Source organism: Cariama cristata, unplaced genomic scaffold (genome assembly GCF_000690535.1).
Source record: "Cariama cristata isolate BGI_N322 unplaced genomic scaffold, ASM69053v1 scaffold160, whole genome shotgun sequence".
Lineage (NCBI taxonomy): Eukaryota > Metazoa > Chordata > Aves > Cariamiformes > Cariamidae > Cariama > Cariama cristata.
In genome coordinates this window covers 49,325-67,706 of record NW_009595036.1, presented here as the reverse complement: position 1 = coordinate 67,706, position 18,382 = coordinate 49,325, and the positions used below count along the sequence as shown (strand labels likewise).

General features: G+C 34.0%; 1 protein-coding gene across 1 annotated transcript in view; it reads right to left on the bottom strand.

Moving 5' to 3' along the window:
- ELP4 (elongator acetyltransferase complex subunit 4) overlaps positions 1-18,382 on the bottom strand; it is a gene marked incomplete at its 3' end in the record, with an annotated part of 61,452 nt that overhangs the window by 2,294 nt on the left and 40,776 nt on the right. Inside the window, exons 7-8 of the mRNA XM_009700111.1 lie at positions 14,984-15,172; positions 504-612 (exon numbers count right to left, since the gene is read on the bottom strand). Coding sequence (XP_009698413.1) covers positions 504-612; positions 14,984-15,172 — 298 coding nt within the window. The remainder of the gene's footprint in view (positions 1-503; positions 613-14,983; positions 15,173-18,382) is intronic.

Here is an 18,382-nt window from a genome sequence, read left to right as displayed (position 1 = left end):
CGTTTCTTTAAATGCATAAGTGCCGTAAGTTAAAGCTGAAAATCAGAACATTATTTTTAGATAAAGTTTATATAGCACATTATTTAGCAGTTTATTCACCTTAATATAATATATGTTTTTCCATGTTCTCTATTTAAAACTTGGCAGATCAAAAGTATTGATTTCATGACAAGTTCAGCTCGCTGGTCAGATGATTGCCAAGCCTCCTCTGCATGTGAATTCCCCAAAGCCTGCCTGTTGAGATGTACATCTGATTGAGCCATGCCTCAGTAATACGGCTTGACAACATGCAAGGAGTTGCCATGTTTCCTTTGCAGCCTTAATGCACTTTACTGAAAATTTTCTTAACTCAAGACTGGTTAGCAAGGAGAAACATTTAAGAAGTATATTCTAAAATGAAATCAAATGCTACTTTATAGCAGATACCCAACTGGAGGGTAAGCCATTAAGTGCCCTAGAAACACTCAGGGCAGACTTTTTGCATTGCTAAAGATGGAACTTACCGTGGTAATCCTTGTATAATGGATTGGTTTCTCTCTCAGAGCCAATAAATGATTCAAGACCAACTACCATATCTGACAAGTTTGTTACACGTTCCATAATTGCTTTATTCTGTAAGACATGGAAACAAAATACACATCCTATGTGATGAAAAAGGTAATTAATGTTCATAGAGTAAGCCTTGGTCTTCCCAATGACAAACTGTGGGGAAAAAATAGGTCATCAATACTTAGAAATTACATTAGAGGGCTTTTTTCTTCAAAAAAAGAAAGAATTTAAATTTCTGTTTAAAGAAAACACAAAAGGGCTAACTCAGCACTAAATTAATATTTTCCTAAATCTTCATAAGCATTTGCTCACATCAGAGAGATTTACAAGCTACGTGCAGCTAAGTACCTCTCATTGACTTCCACTATGAGTGAGATGTCCAGCTTTTGTTTGTGTTCTGAAAACCTTGTTTTTTGATATACTTAGGCATATCACCTCTAATATTTTGAGCAAGCACAACCTTATTATTATTCATTTTGGTCATCAGTCAAACAACATGGAAAACCAAAGCATTTTCTACAGTATTTCTCTTTCTAAAACTTCCTCTCTACACAATATATGAATCTAAAGCTTCAAGTTGCATTACCATTTCTCAATATATTTGTGATTTGCAAGTTATGCCTTATGTCTTGTGAAACAATGTACCGTCATGTGCTTTAAATAAGCTGTTTTCCGCACAGTTTTCTTTACTTAATTTTATATAGCAGAAAGCAACATTCAAAGGTCACAACAGAGATCTCCACAGGTAACTCAGGATAACCTGTTCTTAAATGCTTTGATGATGTCAGTATTTAATAAGAAAAAAAAAAGGGACAAATCTGTGCTAAAAAGCAAATTATTTCTTTAAGATAAGAATTAGTTATCTTAAAGCCACCTGGACAGCTGGTATACTCTTGTTCTTGACAGCTGTAGATGCTATCCCCATCATACCTTCAGGGCTATCAAGACTAATCACCTCAAAATACCCATTCCAAGTATGAAGAATTAGCTCTGTAGCTCCAAGTTATAGTTTTGTATTTTTTATTAATTTTAAAGTATTTTGTACATTCTGCACTTCTTTCATAAACTATATGACCGAGGCTTATTATGAATGGTCAATTTAAACACTGGGAAACTATCTGATAATAACAATTGATAAAGTAATTAGGAGCAGAGAGAAAGGAAACCTCCCTAGATACATTATAAAAGTCTATGCATTGTACTGACATATAGGTTTATTAAAATGGTGATCAGAACACCAATTGCTTTCAGGAACCCACATTTCAATAACAGCGTATTTCATAGACATAGAGAAGCCTACAAAGCAGATGTGAAAGGTGAACATTTCCTACTCTCATCAAAGAATAATCTACATTCTGTTTTTTGACCACTACACAAAGTAATTTGTGGCCTGTCCTGCACAGCCCAATCTGCTCAGGTTACAAGGCCTAAATCCACTGATCCCATGGTACCTTTACACCCCCTCCCTTCCACACCTTACAGGCCAGATGGCACTAAATCCTGGGGACTGGTGTCTTTTCAAAGCCGCTACTTGTGCACAGGCCAAAATGATCTATCCCCATGGAATCACAGAACTTCAATTTTACCTACAAAGTCTAATGATGTGCTATACTACAGAATTTCCTTTCTGAGGAATAACATAAGTGATCTGAGGTAAAAGAACACTGCCTCCACATCAATCCCTAAACTTTGCTATTATATCCACCTGTGAAATATTAAAGCTGACTTGCAAATTATTTCCTCTTCTAGGATGAGAGAGACAGTATACCACATTTTAATGGAAACTTTTGGTCCTATTATTCTACAGAGGCAATCACATAAAGATGGTACAAATACAAATCTGAAGTAGCCACTGACCTCTATAAATCCACATATCAGAAATTACTGTATTTTACCAGTTCTTCAGCAGGCTGCTGGATGTTGTTAGTATAAGCAAGAAATAAAAAACTGTTACATAAATAAATGATGATTTCTGGAAGCCAACCTAAACTCTTGGTACAGAAAAAATATTTTATCATTTGAAAAAACATTTGCTATCCGTTAATGCTTTTGCTTGCTGGTTTTGATAACAATGGCTTACAAAAACTGTGGATAGAAAGATGCTCAACTATCAGCAAGGTATACTCCTCATTAACAGTCCTGCAAATCATAAGAATAGCATCTTTCCTATATGGTCTTAATTCTGGAAAGATTAAAGTGAGGGACAGCAATTCAGTATTTGTCTAATGATACATACTTCAATATGTTGGTTTCAGCTCTTCTTCTGAACAGGCTTGCTTTCTTAAATTGCAGTCTGTTTGTCCAGGCTGATTTTGGTTTTGTTTTTAAAGTGTGTCAAAATATTCTCCTGGCTTAATGCAGTGTATCTTGGGAAATATTTTGCACAGTGAATCGCCACACCAAATAGACATTTGCTTATGTGGCATTGTTGCCATAGATCTGTATCTATCATGTATTTTCTAGTTTGCAGCATTCAGCACATTAATGTCCAATCAAAGCTGACGTCAGCACACAGATAGTTGTGATGTATGGCATACTGACATAAACACACAAATCATGTTGCCCCATCTGGGCTTGAAAATTTAACAGAGCTCCAGATCTTCCTCCAGCCCCATACAAATCTACCTCCTGCTTCTGGCACAAACTTGGCAGCTCTGGAGGTGAGCCAGGACATGGTTAGGAGGGAAGCCAGGAACGGGGTGAAAGAGTTTGTTGGCAGTTAGAAGAGGTATTGTTTTAAATTACACTAAAAAATACAAAAAACCCCAAGCTAGTCCTGGAAAGTTTTCAGTCTTGCTAGATGTACTGCAGTTTTTCCTAAATTAGTTAGTTCAGCCAAAATGTAATTATTCTAACAACATGGTAGCCACCCTGTTGTGCAGGCTGGGCTGGGCATCAATTCTATATCTTACCTTGTGCTCACTGTTTTAGACAGACATTTTCTTTTAAGTGCAAACTTGCAGTATTTGGGCTCAACCAAAGTCTACTTTCAAAACAACATCTCCAGAAAATTCATGTAGCTCATTGGTTATGTTAATGGGAACTATGCATATGTGTTTAACAGCTTTTGGGAAGGGCACTTAAGGAAAAAGATTGCTTTGTCCTACTAATTTATTTGCAGAATCTACATAGCTTTGAGTAATTATTTGTGCGTGTTTAAAAATACTTATTTACAAATAAAGCAGTTCAAGACGTATCATCTCCTGTATCTGAGTATAAAGCATAGCATTCTACCAACACAAATGTATGTATAGCCTGTATGCTCAGTCTTACATACTGAAATTAATACTGTGTGTTTCTACCAGATTGAGTTCTTAATGTACCACAATTTTATCATTACTACTATTAATCAAATCAATCTTGGTTCATCTGGATTCTGTATTAGGAAAAAAATCTGTCTTTTCTACTCTGTTGTAATTTCTATTTCTCCTCTGATTTCCTGTCAAAATTTTTCTAACACCCAGAGATATGTCCTCCTATTTTTATTTTGTCAGTTTCTAAAGAAATCAAAAATTTAACAAAATGTATGTAATAAAAATATTTAAATTCTCAGTCCTTGTACTGCAATAAGTAAGGTCAAAGAATGAAAAATTTCCTTAGAATGGCTTCAACTTTTCTACATAGTACATATAAACAATCTCAAAATTTAAAGGAAAATAAGAGACTCATGTTAAAGATCTACAATGAGATCCAACCAGCACCTCTATAAATATATTAAGCTCTTGAATCACATGGGCTTCGTATATTTGCGTTTGTATTCTGCTCAATACATTAACATAATTTTAATACTGATTTACACACTGAATTGAAAATAAGGTATTTTAAGACTATGTCTCCTTGAAAAGAGACATTAGGCATATATTTTGGTAGAGGGCTGTATTTGACTTCTGTACCTTTACATTCTGGTAATCTAATCCCATCACTGATTTTTTTTTAAAAACATTTAATTAACAGTTAATACATTGACTCCTAAAATGGGTTTCATTACCTAAAAACTACTTACAAACAACTGCTAGCACTGTGACAAAACCTAGTTTAAATGAGTGAGTTCCCTATATTCCGTATGACACTACAGAATTTAAAGATGAATTCAGATACTCCCCCCAAGTCTAGGTAAAACTGCAATTGTAGGCAACGATTTGTGTTATTACCAACAGGTGAGTCCAGTAATCCTGACCCTCCATTTGAAAGAAGGTCTCAATAATAAACAGCAAGTAAGCAAGATCATGCAAAGTAATATGAACCTTATGAACTAAAAGCAAATGTTGGTGTGTGAATTTTCAAAAAAAGCTCAAAAATTGATTGTGCCTTTTTTCTTTCTGTTACATTCTTTCATAAAGCTGAAGTAAGCGGAGGACTCTAATATAGGCAGCCACATTGGACTGTAATGAAACACTGGCTGAATATTCAATAGGTGAAATAATTCTTGATATTTTCTGAGAGATTATCACACGATGATGTGGTAATGACTTCAGAATATACAAATATTTACCACTTGTCATTACTACTTAATATCCAAAGGATTTTAATTTGAAAAGATAAATTATTAAGAAACATGACTTAAATATTTATCACCATTTGTTAATAATCACTGCTCAGAAAATCACAGAATTAACCATACATTTTATTTTGGTAAAAGAAGTTAGGTATTAGGCCCTTGTACTAGTTTTATAGAAAGATATCATTCGCACACTTCTTCATTGTTCACAAATCCCCAAAATAAAAGATTAATAACTGCTCTGCCAAAAAGTGTTATATCAGTAATTAACAAAGACTGTAAAGTATAAAATTCTATACTTATTCTGACTTCAAGTTGATTAGCACCCTTCTCAGTGCTTGCACACACCAAATCTACTAACTGAACTTTGAATTTTGGCTCTAAAATGAAAGTACACTCAGACCACTGGAATATAAGACAAGCAACAGTATATGAACACATTTTGGTATGTAGAAATCTGTATCAGTATCACAGGAAAAATGAATACAAGTGTGATGTCTTTGCTGGAAGACAGATATCCTGGAAATATACTTAAAGGATTTTCTACAAACTACAATGCCTTCAGTGATGAGAAATCCACACTTAGGGATTCTGACTGAATAGGTATCTTCTTTTCCCTTTGAAGAACCTTACTGATTATAACAGAACTTAAGTATAAATATCCCTTCATATGGCTGAAATCACAGAAGCATTGATTTTGGTTGATTTGTTTATATGTACACTGTATTACATTAGCTAATTTCAAGCAATGAATACTATTTTTGAATAATTTCAATAATAATAATTCAAGCAATATAAAAAAAAATAATAATAAAATAAATCATTAATAAATAAAGAACTTGTAGCAAAGACATGGGCCGGTAAATAAATGCAACATACTCATAAAAATGGGAAGGGAGTAACAAAGCATCTATTTGCCAATATGTTACATGATGTGTTAATTCCAGATTTTGGTTGTTCTCTTAAAGTTGCTTTTAATAATGCTTGTCCTGATAGTCTATATAAACTCAAGAGTCTTTCAACTGTGAATCTAGTTAGAACTAGTATTTTTGTTTCTTAAAAACTCAAAACATTTGAGCCATGGTCCCCTTATCTTACACTTAAACCACTGTCAAGGTTATGGGAACTCTGCAATGTTATCAAACATATCAGATGAAGGTGGATGACACAGTATCCAATTTAAAAATTCTGGATAAATTTTCAGGAAGACTAATCAGCCAGGAAATAAAAACTAAGATCACACACTAAAAAAAAATATCTTTGGATCTTCACTGAAGATGGATGGCCTGGATCTGTCTATTACTTGAGCTGTAAAACAATCTAATGCCAGCAAACCTTGGCACCCTACAAAATAAAAAGTATGTCATTGGAGGGAAGACCTAAAGTCCAACAGTGAAATGACTGATGACTCAATATAGATAAAACCAGCAAGTCAGTAACAGTTGCTGTTGAGGCCTACAGAAACGAAAGTGAGAACGAAGACAACATAGTTTAAATCAAACTTTCCATCTGTTGATCTCCAAGTGCTTTACAAAAGACAGGCAAGTGCTGCATTCGTCATTTACAAGTCATGTAACAAGCACAAAGATGTCATGTGAGTTGTCCAAAGTAACAAGCCAGTCAACAGTGAGCTGGGAATCAAACTTGGCTTTTCGTTGAAGCCCTGTCTACCCTCTTCTATTTGAGGCTTGGTTTAGGAGGCTGCATGTATAGCTTTGGGGTACCAGGAAAATATTTGGTGGTATCATGAAGATGATGTGGGAGTCAAAGCCCAGAAAGCTGGGTGCTGAAAATCCCATTATTATCTGGCTGAAAGAGGTGACAGATGTACAGGGTATTAAAGGGTGACACTTTTTGAGCTGAATCCCTGTTTGCTGCTTTTCTCTTCTGATTATTTCTTACCATTCAGTAGCTGAAAGCACAGGCTGCATGTGACTATGAATGGTTCAGGGGTGCAGGGCTCTTGCATGAGTCCCGCTGCAGTGGGCAGATGAAATAAGCCTGATCCAGCCCTTCTCCAGTGAAGGATGAGGAGCTGGGAAGAAATTAGTACAAGATCTGGGCTGAGATGAGCCCAGCATCTCCCCTGAACACTATCTGGTCTTTATTAATGAGATTGTCTCATTGTTATAAAAGCAAGTATATGGAAAACTGTATGTTATTATTTGTCCTTAACTATCGCAAAAATGAAATGACCATTTGAACAGATTTGTTTACAAAATTAAACACATAAAATATTCAATGCTACAAGTTAGTCATAGTGTAGTACAAAATACAGATGCAAAAGCAGACTGAAAGGATGAGAGTCATACTACAAAAAAGCCATTACAAAACTGCTTAAATTAATGTATTTGAGACCAATTGGCTTAACTAAAATCCTGTGACTCCACTGGGAATTATTCATTATAAGAAAAAAAGGTTTAGGAGTTCCTTTTGTTGCCATTTTGCCTGAAAAAATGTCATTACAGTTTGCTTACCAATTCAGAAAGGCTAACTATTGCTGCAACTTTAATTCTTTAAACAGTGAATCACATTTTATTCACAGGTGACCAAAAAGATCCTCCACTATTATTTCAAGGAATAGTACACAAATGTCAAAAGGAACATCTAACTAATGTTGGTAATCAAGTGGCAAGATTCTGAAATATAAAACCATTTAAAAAAATAATCCCTTATCCAATATAAAATTATAGGCTGTCATCAGGAGCAGGCTGGCATAGCTGGGTCCAGATGGGAAACTGGCTGGGCAATAAGAAGAGGTAGGGTGGAAATGATGGGTAGGCTGGAAACGATGGGAACCTAAGGAAAGACATGACTGCTCCCTCTGCTGGCAAGGTTCTCACCTGCTTTAATTTTTAACTAATGAGTAGGCATTTCTTTAATTATTTAGGATCTAGCCAATAAATAATGCAGAATGTTCCTTCCTCAGTCTGTTGCTGTGTGTTTGCACATTTTTGAACTTATGGTGCCCTATTTCACTAGAATAATTTGCCATAGAATTAAGGTTCAGATGTATCTAATGGTAGTTACTGGCTTTATGTTTTAATTGTTCAAAAAATGAAAGGCAAGATTAAGCTATTTAACCTTCAAAATATTCTATTTTACAATGTATACACATTTAGTATTTAAATCACATATCTCATAATATTACAATAAATTGCTCATCATATTGTACTATAACAAGAATCCTCTTATGTAGCAGTAAGATACTATAAAATGAAACACTCTGCAACACAAACATACCAAATTACACGTCACACCAAAAAACATTCTTCCATGAGCAAAATTCATGACCGGAGAATTCAGTGATAATGTTTGTATTATAACTTAATTAAAAGATTAAGATAAGTCATTCATACTTGATTCGTGATATAAATTAATAGCTGCAGCAAGAACATTTAGAAAAAATCTGTTCTAGGATTTTGGCCTACAACCAGAAGCTCCCAGAACAGGAGGGATCAGCTTTTTTTGCCCACTGTTCTCATCTGAATCCTGGCTGAAAAGCTACTCCAGCTCCCAGCTTTCCAGAAGGCTCCATCCCAGGAATCCTCGCCTGCCATTTGGTTTGCTGATTTTAATCTCACAGGACTTTCTTACAGTGGCTCCACTATGCTGAACTGGCACTTGCTCCTAGAAGTGAGTTATTATTAAACTTGTAGGTCAATTGTGGCACTAACAACTCTTTGGAAGCTTTCAGCCACAGTGTACAATTTGCTGGTCTAATTAAATATTAATTCTAAGTGTTACATTCTGTGGCTAAGAGCTTTTATTTTCCATCATCAGTCTGGAAGAGAAAGAGGTTACAAGGCTAATTTAATCTTTTTTTTCTTTTTTCCCCCTAGCATTAAAGCTTAACTACACAGGCACAAAAACATCATTAAAGATGCAGTATTCCTTTTTATTATGATTATATTGTAATTAATAGAGCAGGTCTAAACAAAAAGACATAAAATTAGATTCTGAAATTTCAAGGTTTTTAAACAACACCAAAAGTTCATGCAAAAATGTTTCTAAGCAAACACTGCACAGAAATTCAGTTATTTGAAAATAATTTAAGATGGGAAATACATATCCAATAATTTAATTTAAAAACAGTTTTACACAAAATTATTGTTCTTTGTTCTGGAATACAACAGGAAACAGATAAAACCCATATTTAATGCTAGATTCACGGGGTATTTTTTTCAAGAACTTGTACTTCTACCTATGTGAAAAAAACAGTATTGCTTCAGAAAAACAATACTACTTTCCATTTTCTAACAGAATTACTTGCTTAAAGCAGATAACTACTTTGTCCTGCATTATTTAAAGTCACTCTTCTAATCTTTACTTATCAGTGTCCAAATGGGCTCAATACATGAGCCTCTTCCCTTCTGCTTCCATAACAGTTGTGTCCATGTCTGGACACTGGGCATTATATTAACTACTTAGTCCAGTAGCCAAAAGATTCCATATGCTTGAACAGATGACTATCTCCATACTGTGATGGGATATTTAACTGTTTAGGACTAATATTGCAGTTGAAAGATTTAGTTCTAAATCTTACCTAATTTTGTAAAGTTTTCACGAGTGTATTTTCAGATTATACAGATAAAATGTAAAATAAAATTGCAATGTTGCATATACTCATTAACTTTCAGAGTTTAACATATTCATTTTGGAAAAGTGATTTTTTTGATTAAAAGACAGTGTGTTGATAAGATGGTGATAAGGATGTGTATATGGTGTCCTTCTAAAAAGTAAAATTTATTAAAATAAGAAGGCTGTTTTAGGCATGCAATTTTAACATATAATGTGACTGTTCATCATAATATAGCTAAGTCAGTTAAAAGACAATTAACACATGGGTACAAAAACATGCTTCAGATGTATATTGTATTTGTTTTTGAAATGGGTAGTTGTTACCAAATCAGAAGTGGTAGAGCTAGAATACAGCCTGTTGGCAACCATAAACTTATTTTATGAAACAACAAAATATTTCTATTTTTTCTGCAACTTGATTAGCAAATATCATCAATAATAGAAAATTAAAAAAAAACTACTTACTGTCCCACAATTTAAATTTTGAATTGCATCCTTCTCTGAGCTTCCTACTCGATCATAATTTTAAAGATGCTTTCATGAATGTCTAGAATATCCAAACCAGAAGAGTCATATCTGAAAACTATGTGGATAACCCAAGAATACCTCTCATAAACTCCTGACTCTGAATATTTCTTTGTATGGTTGTTAAACCGTATTTTTCACATACAACAAAAAGCAATGTTAAAAAGCAAGTAAAAAAGCCCCAGTACAGAAAAATATAAAGACCATTTCAACTTCATCGTTTCTATTTTGCAGAGAATTTTGAAAGCTTGCTTAACTATGATACAGAGACTACCTGACATTTGATCTCAATACAAATTTGTGTGCAGCAGCTACCTCATCAAATACATTTGAAGGTTATTCAGCATTTTACACTTGTGAACTCTCAGAAGTTATGAGTTCTAAGGCAGGCAATCACTCTTAGCTCTTGTCATAGGAATAAAGATTTCAAACTGTGAGAAATTCACAAGCTATAGGAGTTCACATCTTATAATCCTACATTAGCAATGGATTCTAAAGCACTCTATTGCTCGACTTCTAGTTTAGCTGCTAAATTACTCAGTGTGAACACAAAAGGCAATGGATGTGAAAAGGTTTGTTTCTGAATTTTTCTACACTGAAACATACAGTAACTTATGCACTTCAGTGAATTCAAAGCATCAACACATTAATATTGTAGGAAATTAATTTTTTATACATACTGGATGAAATAATGAAAATACCTTGCTAAACAGAACTTCAGACTCTGAGGATAGGTTCTGTAACAAGACTTATTCATACTGACTTTTCATTAGTCAATTAATTTCCCTTGGTACATGCTGACTAATATGGTTGTTAGTCCTTTCTAGTAACACAGCTTCAAGTTCAAAACAAAGGATGGCTTTAATAAAAGTGTTACGCTTTCTCCCAGTGAAAATAATAATCTACTCAAAAAATATTAAGTGATACAAAATTGGGAAGAACAGGAACAGAATTCTGAACATTATTTAGCATTTTGGAGGAAAGATGTTTTTGGATTTACCAATGATTTCTAGCAATTAAAGAAAAAGAAGAAAATACAACAGGAAAATATTTTGAATTCTAATTTAGGACTTCTGCAAGTATAAAACTGTGACATTAAAGTCCTTTAAGTCACACTCTGCAGCACAAAAAGTTGTGTTTTTTTTTTTAATTAGGTACTAAACTGCACAGATTGTCAACATACAGAAAAAGTCCTTACTTGTTTTTATAATATTCCATAAATTTAGAAAGTGTAACAACAAGCAAAAATCTCTCTTCAGTTTGCCCTCCTTGATCAATGCTAGTTTTTAAAAATGGAAGTAATTTTCCCTTTTCAAATGCTTCACCTGATTTCATAGGCACAATGCATTTTCAAGAGGCAGTAGAAAGACTTGAAAAATAACCTTCCATCAACTACTTTAATCATACTCATAAGTATCTCAATATTTATTACTTGACAGACAGTGTAAGATAAGAGTATATTCAATTGGTAGAAAATATCAATCAAGTAAAACTTGTCACACATCATCTGAATAAAATTCATAATTGGATAAGTTTTTAGTGTCATTTTCTTGAAATCCTCTTCCAGAATAATGTATTCTTATTTTTGTGGTTAAGAAAAGAGAATTTTCTTTTTTCTTCATGCACTGTTTGCACTACAAGTTTCATCAATAAAACACAGACTCTGTGTTCTTTAGTGGACTACAATTTCTTTAAATTATTCTGAGAAAACCCTGTATACAACCAGATCTTTTGTAAATTTGTGTCTTTTACCAAAATATAGCCTTACAGAAAACTGTGAAGACATTCAGTGTCCCATCAAACTGGGTGAACGAGCATCATCTTTGGATAAATGCAATTCAAAGTTATTAAATCCAAGACAATGAATGGCTGGAATAATGAAAGGGCCACATTGGTGGATGTGTACCACAGAGGGAAAAAGCATCAAGAACCAAATCACTGTTTAATGTTCAGTAGTCATCAAAGAGACAAAGCAGACATTAGAACATAGGAAAAGTGCACAAACAATAATAGCACTATTGTATTACATTACTGTAACAAAGTAAAATATGACTAAAAGAAAAGTGACTGTTTAAAAACATATTAAGGAGGCAGCATGAGAAAAAATACAAAACCAGAATATAGAAAAGATAATATAGGGAGCCTCATCTTACTGTCTCATCACCCAACAACAATGATATCACCTATGAAAAGTAAAGGCAAAATTAAACTTTCTGAAAAAGAAAGAAACCAGGTAGATTGAATTTGTGGAACTCCCTGTCACAGTACAACATGCAAAGTATTTGGCAAAATATATAAAAGAAACCAATCTCAAACTATATATATATATTCCAAATACATATATATACCATATATATATATATATGCATTTTTCATACACTATGTATAAAACTATAACTAGTCTGGGTTGGAAAGACATCATCCCTGTTGAAAATCAGTACCGCCAATTCTGAATTTTATTTCTTCCTCACTGGAGTAACTAGTACTGGAGTTGTTACTGACAGAGAAAAGATATGGTATAAGTCATGACTAAAAATCTATTTTTTCAAGACAAAGCAGGTAAAAATGAAACTATTTTTCTGTACATGTTATGCAGACAGAACTTTGATTAAAATGTGATTTTGAACCTATATTTACCTTCATGGAAATTATTCATGCAAAGAATTAAAGAATTTACTTGTAGACCACCTAATGAATACAGTTGGGAGGCAAAAGATAACATAGAATATACAGAAACAGTAATTCAGGGAATAAATGTGGAATTTACTACATCTTCAGAAAAATAGTGTGCATTTTCTATGCCTTCAGTGTACTGACTTTAAGATCGAACAGAGAAAGCACATGCTAGAACTTACTCTGATCAAATTAAATACACATACAGAAATGCACTTGGAAAAAAATCCCTCTCTTATTCTCTTGGAAAGAAAAGATATTTTCTTTACTTTTTTAATCCAGCAAGAAACCTCAGCAACAGAATGGTGAGTAGCTGGGTTGTGAGAATGTGAGCAGCTGCTGTTATTATAACTAAAGGTCTGTCTACGGCTTGAGCCTGAGAGACCACATGTTCGGCTGTCCTCTCATCTTGCCATCCTCACCAATTAACTATTAACATGGAGGGCTGTACACATGCTCTCAGGGGCTCTTTAACAGGCTTCTTGGAGAGTGGAACAACTACACAGCAGGGCTCTGGGAACTGAGTAATGTGGGGTATAAGGAACCCTCAGCAGCTTTGCTCCTCCTAATGACAGTTTTCTCCGTAGTTAGTGCTTAAAGAAGGATACATGAAGTTTAACAATTTCAAAAAAAATTTAATGCTCCCATTTGTTTAAGGCTGCTAAGCAAAGATTCTGGAAATAATGTTTCTTTTTTTTTTATTCAGAAATTCTAGCACTTACTGTAAAACAATTCTGTTAAAATTAAAAAAATCAGTTATTTAAAAAATGACATATAATTTCAATAGTAACTCCATGGAAATTGATTTATATGGAATTTATAAACACAAAGCCAAAATCAACTTCCCAGGTAAGTTTGCAACAAACAAAAAACTTTGTCTTTCAGTTTGTTTCTTACAGAAGTTTCTGGACTTCTTCTCTAAAATATGATCATATCTTTAATTGACATCATATATAAAAAAGAGTACAATGAAACCAATTGTATGTCTCAATTATGGACAGATAATTCCAATGTGTAAAAAGAATGATGCTAGTTTTACATTCACAAATCCTATTCATTGCATTAAATTTTACTGTCAAACTTTTTGAAGGCAAACTGCCATCTAATATTTAAAATAGTTAAGTAAGGAAATGGAGGTTTGCACTGCAAGAGGCATTCATAGACTTTTGATTGCGATGGTAAAAATAGAAAATCAAGTTTCTTTCTTTATTTTTTAAGCAGTAAGTGCATCAGGTGTCCAGATAAATAACATTTGCAGGTATTCAAACACCTTTACAAAATGCAATACATAAGTGAGAGTCATGTACTTACCTAAGTTAGCATTTAATCTAACGATAAACTCATCTACTATGAAAACATTTTGCCTAATATGAGGTTTTATCCAGTACTTTTTTACTATAATCAAATCAAATTTATACCTAAAATTATAGGTTCTCTGCTCATTGTGAATAATAATTTTGCCTTTGTAAGTTACATTACCACTTGCAGAAAAAAAGACTATCTACATTTTTCCTTTTGCTAAAAAAGTTTATTTCCAGAACACACATTTAAGTCTCCATATACTCTCAGGAAACGTGCTGTTACCAGCTTCTGATTTTGCAGTTGGGAAAATTACTCTGATACCATAATTCCTTTGTTTCTGGTCCCAATACAAGGGGATATTAGAAGTAAAGAGTAAACCCGTATCTTTCAATTCCTGGCTTTAAAAACAAGATCACACATCATCATAATGAGCATGACAGATGAAGACAGTGAACTGAAATCTTGTATTGAAACTCTAATCAGCGTTCTGAAGGCAGTGGAAAAGTGCTTAGGGACACTGCAAAAAAACCCAACCAAAACCCAACAGATTACTAGCAGGATTCTCTGCTTTTTTTACAGTTTCCGAAATTTTGATAGTTTTTCAAAAAAGACTAAGACCTACATAAGGCATAACTGTATCTAAGATGGTTTTATGCTGAGGTCTTTGTAGATTTTGCAGCATGACTGTCCCACAGAAGCATAGAAACGCTAAGGTGAAATTATATTTTAACTTTGCTTTTTGAACAAAGAGTGTTTTCAAAATGTCCAAAATTGCATTTATTTTCTTACCATAAACTTTAAATTTTTGCTAACTCATGTGTCAGCTATGAAATATAGCAAAGACAGCATTCCTACCTGGATAAGGTGAGCAGGCACTGTGATGATGCAGGCTGACAAAGATTTTCTGAGGAGGCCACGGAGAATATACAGAAATTTTGTAAGGCTATGAATATCTTCAGGAGTATCACTGCTACAAATGTCATCACCCCACAACACGGAACCCAGACTCTGAATTCCTATCCGCAAAATATTCTTTTGTTTTTTCTATTGGAGAAAAAAAAAGATCCACTTGGTTTTTTTTTTTAAACATTAAGAGGAAAATGTCATGTACTGTATTTAAAAAATACAATTTATAGAATTGATATCCATAATAATTACATAGTTTACATAATCACAGCTTAATCTCAGACAATCTTATAAAAATTACAAATGGAATGGCATTTTTTTCACTGACTGGATATCATGTTATGTCAGATAAGGAAGTACAAGTGTAAAAGACAGCATGGAAATACTGAAAACTACTAATTTGCATTTTTAAACCAGTTAAATGCAAGTATAAACCCAATAATACTATGATTTTTCATGTCCTTTCTTTCCTCCATCACTGGCTTAATCCCAGCTCTAAACTGGTCTGCTGGAAGGGCCTGAGAGTAATCAAATACAACTCTTCCCTCTATTTTCAACTTTCCTCTGTGTTACTTTCACAACCTGACTATTCTGACTGTTTGCTTCAGTTTCAATTTTTCTGCTGCTTCTAAATGAATGAGGTCGGTGGCCTACCCACCAATGCACTGCCCTTTCACTGTTTCAGAAGTCTCTCTAAGTACCATCTACATTCCTGTCAACTGCTTCCAACTAATGAAGGAAGGTTTACCCACAGCTACGGAGAAACAGTCTGATGGAGACATCAGCAGATTGTCTCTTAAGGACTACACCTTTCTGAAAGTCCTTGACATAAGTGTTTCTGGATCTGCTTTAGTTAGCTACTGGGTACTAGAATCTAAGCTCTTTTGACATGTAAAATCCTAAACAGCCTTATGTGTTATCCACCTAAAGACTGCTGCTCTCCAGTATGCTGGCAGAAGAGCATCCAACAGAGGCAGTGGCTAAAACAAAGCCCCTTATCGGAAGGGGCAGATTATAAAGCCAGAGTTGTAATTTGTTTATGCAAAGTAAAATGTCACCTCTCATGATGACAAATCTCATTTCTGTTTATTTGATGTGACCTTTCCTGATGATCTTTGAGAAGGATTTTAGGTATATTTGCTACCAACAGCTGAGGAGAAGACAAGAAGCACCCTTATTCAAAGATTTCCTGTACAAAGTGATCAAAGACACACTTCTAGAGTTCAGGGTTCATACTTAAAGGCCAGCTTTTTTTTTTATATATATGTATACAAAAAATACTAGTTTAGATAAATAAAAGCTTCCAAGTACTTTATATTACAGCAAAGTGCTTTGATAAACTGCAGATATTCATTTCCACCAGCTGGAGTGAACTTACTGTTCAAACTATCAAGCACAAAACATTGCACAGCTGCTCTGGAAATCCAGCAGAAAGGTTTTGACAAGACAAGAGGCTACTCTTATAAATACTTCCTTCGCCATATTGGGTAGACAGAGCCTGAGTTGTGAAACACAGTACCGCATGGCTCTGCATTTATCCAGCTCTCATGGCTTACACAGTGAGCTCATCTGCCAATTCGCCTACAATCTTTGTGAAAGCAATATATGTTTTAACTCTGACGGATTCTTTAGTCTCGGGCTTTGCAGGCTTTTAGGCTTTACTTATGTAAAGTTAACTTTTACACTACCATATGAAGATCAGGATAATAGTACAGGATAATACGACACAGCTGACTTCTCTGTGTGGTATTTGTTAGGCTTGGATGTTCAGAGTTTTAAAAAGAATAGGAAAAATACAAGCCAGTCTAATATTCTTTAGTGACTTCTGATCAGAGCAGATTCATGCATTTCTTGATGTGTGTTTAAGCAATAGTACAAAATCAGGTATTTAAGAAAACTATTTTGTCCAGATATAACAGATATTGACCATACAGAGAAATTGTTCTGGTATTTCAAAATTTCAGAGCAAACATACATAAACTTGCAGAAATTTTTTAATGAGAAAAATGTTTTTTTTCTTACGAAGAACATAGATAAGAACAACATACAAGCAGAAAAACCTGTATCAGAATATCAGTTCTTTTATCGGATAAAGGATGACAGATGTTTGTTTCACAACATTAAATCATAAGAGTTGTAAAAGATAAAGCTATTCAAACACCAGATAATATCAGATTTATTTATTTTGGCCAGTAACAGAATTTCTACCAGTATAATTCTGTCAGGCCCACAAGGCCCTGACAAATAGCTTATTCCGTAACTGAAATATAAGAAAAGCATAAGTCTAATATTCTATAACAACAAACCTGCAGTAAAGAATAGGACGATTTTTTTTCAGATATACCACTAGATCTTTTATATTCTCATTAGTTTGAAAGTTTGGGTTTGTTTTTTTTCATTTTTCATGTAATTTTTGTAACAATGTTTGCTTTGGCAGCAAGAATTCTGATTATGAAGAATTAAAAAAACCAGCTCCAAGCAAACAAAAAAACACCCCCCCCAACTTTATTACCCTGAAAGTCACCCAACTTGAGCTCCAAAGTATACCAAAGAAATGTTAAAGAAATATAGTTGCTTATGAAATTTTTGTTGTCGAACATGAAAACCCCAAAATATTCTGAAACAAACAAGTGCTATTCCATATGACTTAAAACCGTGCTCAATTTATAAATGATTCATACTTAATAAATAGCAGCAAAGAGTTACTAGGAGGTTTTAGAAAGGATGCAAAACTGATGCTCATATTTCTAGGTTATAGGTCATTCAGACCCTGAATTTCCAAATAGATCTTGGCAAAGATGTTCCAGTCAGAGTGAGCAAACAGGTAATTGCTTTCGTTAACTTCAACGAGACTTTTCTGTAGCCTAATACCTCAAACAGGAATTATTGTCCTGAGGCCTGCAAAGTCATGTGGGCAGTCAAGAAATATTAACCTATGATGGCCAACAGCAGATGGTCTTATAAAATTCATGTTAACGAATCATACCAGGTCCTAGAGATGCCTGACCATTTTATCAGAGGTCTACTAAACCTCTAATGGTAGTTTTCACTAATTTTCCTAATTGCGTCAAACCTCTGTCAGCTGGTTCAGATCCTGCATATTGACGTGAAAGTAGCCAAAAATACCTGAAAGTTCTACCAGTCAGGTTAAACTTTTCCTTTGAATCTAGATCCAACAAGCAACATATTTCTAGACCTTTGTAGTCTAGAGATTTTGGAAGGACGATACTTCACAGTACAAAAAATGAAGCATTAATGGCATCAGCTTCTGTCATTCATGGGCAATGACTAATGGATCTACTTAAAGTCAGTAGTAAATCTCCCGAAAGTTCAGAAGTTCAGTACATT